Below are 6,474 nucleotides of genomic sequence, written 5' to 3'. Positions count from 1 at the left end.
GCTTCCTGCATCATTTAATATTTTCCCTGTAGAGTCTTTCAATATTGCAACTCGAAGCTTGAATTTATTCTTCAGTTCTTTCAGCTTGAGAAATGCTGAGTGTGTTCTTCCCTTTTGGTTTTCTATCTCCAGGTCTTTGCACATTTCATTATAATACTTTACTTTGGCTTCTGGAGCCACCCTTTGAAACCTTCATTTCAGCTCTTTTACTTCATCATTTCTTCCTTTTGCTTTAGCTACTTGACGTTCAAGAGCAACATTCAGAGTCTCGTCTGACATCCATTTTGGTTTTTTCTTTCTTTCCTGTCTTTTCAATGACCTTTTGCTTTCTTCGTGTACGATGTCCTTGATGTCATTCTGCAGCTCATCTGGTCTTCAGTCATTAGTGTTCAAAGTATTAAATCTATTCTTAAGATGGTCTCTAAATTTAGGTGGGATATACTCAAGGTTGTACTTTGGTTCTCTTGGATTTCTGATTTTCTTCAACTTCAACTTGCATATGAACAATTGATGGTCTGTTCCGCAGTCAGCCCCTGGCCATGTTCTGACTGGTATTGAGCTTTTCCATCGTCTCTTTCCACAGATGTAGTGTATTTGATCCCTGTGTATTCCATCTGGTGAGGTCCACATGTATAGTCGCCATTTATGTTGTTGAAAAAAAAGGTATTTGCATTGAAGAAGTCATTGGTCTTGCAAAATTCTATCATGTACTCTTCAGCGTCATTTCTATCACCAAAGCTTTATTTTCCAATACTAATTCTTCTTCTTTATTTCCAATTTTTGCATTCCAATCACCAGAAATTATCATATGTGATTGCATGTGTGATCAATTTCAGACTGCAGAAGTTGGTAAAAATCTTCAGTTTCTTCATCTTTGGGGTTAGTGGTTGGTGTGTAAATTTGAAAAATTAATTGGTCTTCTGTGTAGGCGTATGGATATTATCCTGTCACTGACAGTGTTGTACTTCAGGATAGATCTTGAAATGTTCTTTTTGATGATGAACATAACACTATTGCTCTTCAATTTGTCATTCCTTGCATAGTAGGCTATATGATTGCCTGATTCAAAATGGTCAATACCAGTGAATTTCAGCTCACTAATGCCTAAGATATTGATTTTTATGCAGTCCGTTTCCTTTTTGACAACTTCCAATTTTCCTAGATTCATACTTTATAATTCCATGTACTGATTATTAATGGACGTTTGCAGCTGTTTCTTCTCATTTTAAGTGGTGCCACATCAGCAACCAAAGGTCCGGAAAGCTTGACTCCATCCACATCATTAAGGTAGACTCTACTTTGAGGAGGCATCTCTTCCCCAGTGGTATTTTGAATGTCTTCCAATCTGAGGGGTTCAACGTTTAGCACTATATCAGACAATGTTCCTCTGCTATTCATAAGGTTTTCACTGGCCAATTTTTTCAGAAGTAGACTGCCAGGTTCTTCTTCCTAGTTTGTCTTAGTCTAGAATCTCCTCTGAAGCCTGTTCACCAAGGATGACCCTGCTGGTATTTGAAATACCAGTAGCAAAGCTTCCAGTATCACAGCACACTCAAGCCACCACAGTACAACAAACTGAGAGATGTGGATATCTGGTGTAGTCATGCCCAATCATATACATGTTAAGACACACATTATTTTATTACGGATTCCTTGACTTTTGTTTCTCTTATATAGTGCGATTAAGACATTAAATTGATAGTTTTGAAATTATATGTAAATAGCTTATATTATCAATGATTTTTATTTCAAGATAGTTAAGGAGGCATTATAAGGTATTGCTCATAAAAAAGATTCATTGCATGCATTAGCCAGGATTTTCTTTTGCTGTTAAGGACATTATTGGAACAATTGCAATATTTGAATTAAATCTGTAGATCAGATAATAGCTTGTATTAAAATTTATTTCCTGATTTTAAAATTTATAATGTGGTTTTCTAAAAAAAAGTCAACACTTTTAGGAAATAAAAACTGAAATACTTACGGCTAAAGGGGCAGCTTATTGTTTCGATTTATATATATATATATATATATATATACACACATTAATTCTCAGTATGTATATTATTGGAGATTGACAACCAGTGAACAAGATGATCTTTTCTAAGGCTGGGGCAGGGGAGGATTATGAATACAGTCCTAATTCCTTATAATTAGTTGTTTAATGAGTAACCAGGGTAGAATCTGTTATCAGGGTTTATAAGTACACAAAAGGTCATGTCAATGATTAATTGCTGCTACTATCACTTGAAACATCCTTGGAGGCCATAATGGACTGCTACCACTGTATCATTCCAACCAACTAAAGACCTACAGTCACATGCTTTTCCCCCAATTCCACAACATTCCAGCCCTTCCCTAACCCCACCCCACCACCAGGAACCCACCACTCCAGGAGGCTGCATCCCTTGGGACCCTTTTGGTCACTGTCCTTCTGCCCTAGCACCTTGTTCATGCCCTTTAGAACCATAAAACTGTAGATATGAGAGCCAGAGGAGAACTGGGAGATTAGCGAGTCCAACACACTGTGGAACATGGGAGCCCAAGGGCCCAACACACTTGGGTGCCTCTGCTTCCTTCTGCATCTCCTAACCTTTCACATCCTGTGGACTTGTCTAAAGCCTCCTCCATGAAGATGACCTCCATATTCCACCCATCAAGAACCACGCTCTTTCCTGAGTGTCCATAGCACATGTCTGTACTTGTCCACACAACTCTATTTCAGTTCACATTTTAGTATCTTCACATATATTGTCATAAAGTGCTAATTATTTCATGTGTAAGATTCTGGTGAGCTCCCAGAACACAGGAATCTTTGTTACCCCTAACACAGAACTCACTAGCAAACAGTAAGGGCTGAAAAAAATGCTTACGCTGCATTAGGAAGTTTCATGCCATCTAATCTGAACGGTTGGTTTTTTTCCAACAGTGAATCAGCTCAACAGAAGAGCAATAGTGAGGATCAGCTTCTTCTCTCATGAACATTGAGACAACTGCCTGGACTGTAAACTTTCAGATTATTTTGTTAGTTACTGATAGATGAGAAGTAAATGAATTTACTCTTTCTTTGTTTTCTACACGTGCTGCTGAATCTTCATTTTTTTTTTCTCTTTACTCAATGATTATCTCCAAGGAACATAAACTTTGAAAATTTTAAAAATTATTTTAACATGGTAATTTATAGTAGCAATCTTAGATAAAATAGAATAAGTTTAAGAAAATTCAGTGTAGAACAACACAAAACACTTTTCTTTGGGTTCATGTGTCAGATAATTCAGCCGAAAAAAAATATAAACCCAGAATGATTCTGCCAAAGAGAATGAAAAGTATACTGTGTGATGGAAAGGCAGGAGACCAGAGAAGTCCTTCTCTTTTCCACTACTAATAACTATGTTACTTGAATGAGACATTTTGTTCTTTCCGTACATCCATTTTTTTCATATCCTTAATGAGAAGGTGGACTTACAATCTGAAGCTTCTCACAACTTGGAAGTTTATTGCTCTATGAACACAGGGTCTCTGAACCTCTTGTTTTCCCACAAAGACTTGGTAGAGAGACCCAGCTTGTTAACACACACACATGGCTCCAGCTGTAAAGCTGTCAGTAGTCCACTCTTCTAGTTCTCTGATCTTAGTTCTCTACCCCATCAAGGCAACCACTCAAAAACAAACAGCCAGGAAGCTCTGAACTCACTGAGATTCTCAAAACCACACAGATGAAGATGGACAGGATGGAGAGGTAGACCTGAAGTTGATTCCCACCAAAGTGCTTCTTCAGATATTCTGGCATGGTCATCACCTACAGAGACAGATGCCAACAGGGATTCACCACAGAGCCCAGCACATTTGGATCATTCATCATTTACTAAGCACCTGCAGGTTGTTAAGCACTGTGCATGGCACCTTGGGAATACAGAGGTGAGAAAGGAATGATCCCCTGGGAGAGCAGCAAGGCACAGGAGTAGAGTCAAAGAATCCTGGGATCTATTCTCAGCTCTGACATTTACTGCTTTATCAGGCTCCTGCCCATTGCTCCACCCAGTCTCCATTGCCAACATCCACATCCTGGCCTTGGTCCCTGTGTTTCAGCCACATGGAACAATTTCCAGGTCCCCATATGTGCTGCACACTCGCTCATTCTGGGCCATTGCAGGCAATATTCCCCTGCGTGAGCAACTGCTTTCACCCATCTTTGACTGGTTGAACCATTCCTCAAGCCTCCACTAAGATGGCCCTTCCTCAGGGAAGCTTCCCTCAATGCCCAGCTTGCATTAGGAATCTTTCCATAGCTCCCAAGAGTCTTCCAGCACAGCTTTCCTACATGTGACGTCCAATTTATTTGTCCCTCTTTCCTGGTTGGGAGATGTGGCTTCTTGTTCTCAGACACATCCCTGAGGCACATAGTGGGAGCTCAAACAACATTTCTGAAGAGAAAGACTCTCATATGGATAACTCCAGCCAAGATCCTGCTCCTGACCGACCTGCTCATTTGCCTGATGGCTGTGTTCATGCTAGTGTCTGAAAGGAACCAAGACCTCACTCAGTTCTATTCTCCCTGTTGTGTATCATATGGTCTCCTCTGGGATTCCATCCCTCTATTAACAGTGACCTTATGCACCAGGTCCCTGAGCTTAAATCTTAGGATTGCTCTGGATGCTTCTCTCTCTACTGTGTTCCCCTAATCTGTCATCTCTACCCCCAGAAACTTCTCCCCTTCCTCTCTGTTTCTTTGCCTAGGGCATCTCAAGGCATAATACAAACTTCCTCATTATCTTATCTTCAGCAGGTCTCCCCTCAAGTCCATTGTCCACTCACTGTCTGAGTGGAACTTCCTAAAACAGGAATCTGATCATGGCCCTTGACTGCCTGAAAGCCCACATTGACTGCCTGTTTCTAGAAGAATAAAGGGCACACCTTTCAATCTCAGAAACACACAAGGCTTTCCACTATCAAACCTACCTACACATGCAGACCCCCTCCAATCCATTGTTCCTTCCACATATTTAACCATAATTTCCCTCGACACCCAAAACTCCAAGTCTTTTCATGATTTTTAGTCTCTTTGTTTCCTCCAATCCTCCATGATTCCACTTTTCTACCTACAGAAGTATAACTTATTCCTCAAGACTGGACTCAGGTAATCTCTAAGAATCATGTTTTGAAGCTAGTGTGTGGCCCAGCTTTAGTATTCCTGCACCAGGCTTGGCTGACATCTATCACAATACTCATTGTTCAGGGCCATCACTGTGATTTGTCTCCTTGATGCAGCCACAGTATACACTAGGAGTCTCTCTAGGGAAGAAACCCAGTCTTGTTACCTGTATATTTCTAGAAACAGGCCAGTGGACTGCCAGGTATCTAGACATCATGATTGAGTAGAATGAATGAGTGGATAAATGAATGCATGAAGTACATTGAAAAGATGGGCACAGAACACCCAACTGAAGATACTCACCTCAGCCTTGATGTATATGGGGACAAAAAGCCACCCTAGAACTGGCAACAGCAGCGCAGCCTACAGAAAGAAAAGGAAAAGAAGTAAATTAAAAGAGACATGGTTGTGCAAATTTGAAAACCTAGAGGAAATGGATAAATTTCTAGAAACACACTACCTACCCAAACTAACACAAAATGATGTTGAAAATCTAAACAGACCCATAATAAGAGAAGAGATTGAAATGGTAATAATAACAATAATGATAAAAACTCCCAACAAAAAAAACCCCTGGCCCAGATGGCTTCACTGGAGAATTCTACCAAACATTCAGAGAAGAGCTTATACTAGTAATACTCAAACTATTTCAGTGACACTTCCGAATTCATTCTATGAAGCCAGCATAACCCTGATACCAAAACCAGGCAAAGACACCACAGAAAAAGAAAATTATAGACTAATATCTCTCATGATTATAGGTGCAAAAATTCTCAGCAACATTCTAGCCAATAGAATTCAGCATCATATCAAAAAAATAATACACCACAACCAAATGCGATTCATACTATGTATGGAAGGAAGGTTCAACATTAGAAAATCAATCAATGTAATCCATCACATAAATAAAAGGAAAGAAAGGAATCACATGATCATCTCAATTTACACAGAAAAGGCACTCGACAAAGCCCAACACCCATTCCTGATAAAAACTCTCAATAAAATAGGTACAGAAGGGAAATTTATCAACATAGTAAAGGGCATCAATGCAAAATCAACAGCCAACATAATTCTTAATGGAGAGAGGCTGAAAACATTCCTCTTGAGAACAGGAACAAGACAAGGACACCCTTTATCATGACTCTTATTTAACATTGTGCTGGAAGTCCTAGCTACAGCAATAAGGCAAGAAAAAGAAATAAAGGACATCCAAATTGGTAATGAAGAAGTTAAACTGTCCTTGTTTGTGGATGATATGATAGTATACATAGAAAACTCTAAAGACTCCACCAGAAAACTACTGGAACTAATAGAAAGATTCA

The 6,474-nt window shown here is 39.5% G+C and overlaps 1 protein-coding gene across 1 annotated transcript in view; it reads right to left on the bottom strand.

The window, feature by feature from the left end:
• The window catches only part of LOC101352660 (solute carrier family 5 member 4-like), a 59,502-nt gene that overhangs the window by 45,671 nt on the left and 7,357 nt on the right, over window positions 1-6,474 (bottom strand). The window contains 2 exon segments of the mRNA XM_012558332.1: window positions 3,695-3,799; window positions 5,456-5,515. Coding sequence (XP_012413786.1) covers window positions 3,695-3,799; window positions 5,456-5,515 — 165 coding nt within the window.

Source organism: Trichechus manatus, unplaced genomic scaffold, assembly GCF_000243295.1.
Source record: "Trichechus manatus latirostris isolate Lorelei unplaced genomic scaffold, TriManLat1.0 scaffold00157, whole genome shotgun sequence".
Lineage (NCBI taxonomy): Eukaryota > Metazoa > Chordata > Mammalia > Sirenia > Trichechidae > Trichechus > Trichechus manatus.
Note: the sequence above shows the minus strand (reverse complement) of the source record. Positions and strands in the feature narration are given on the sequence as shown.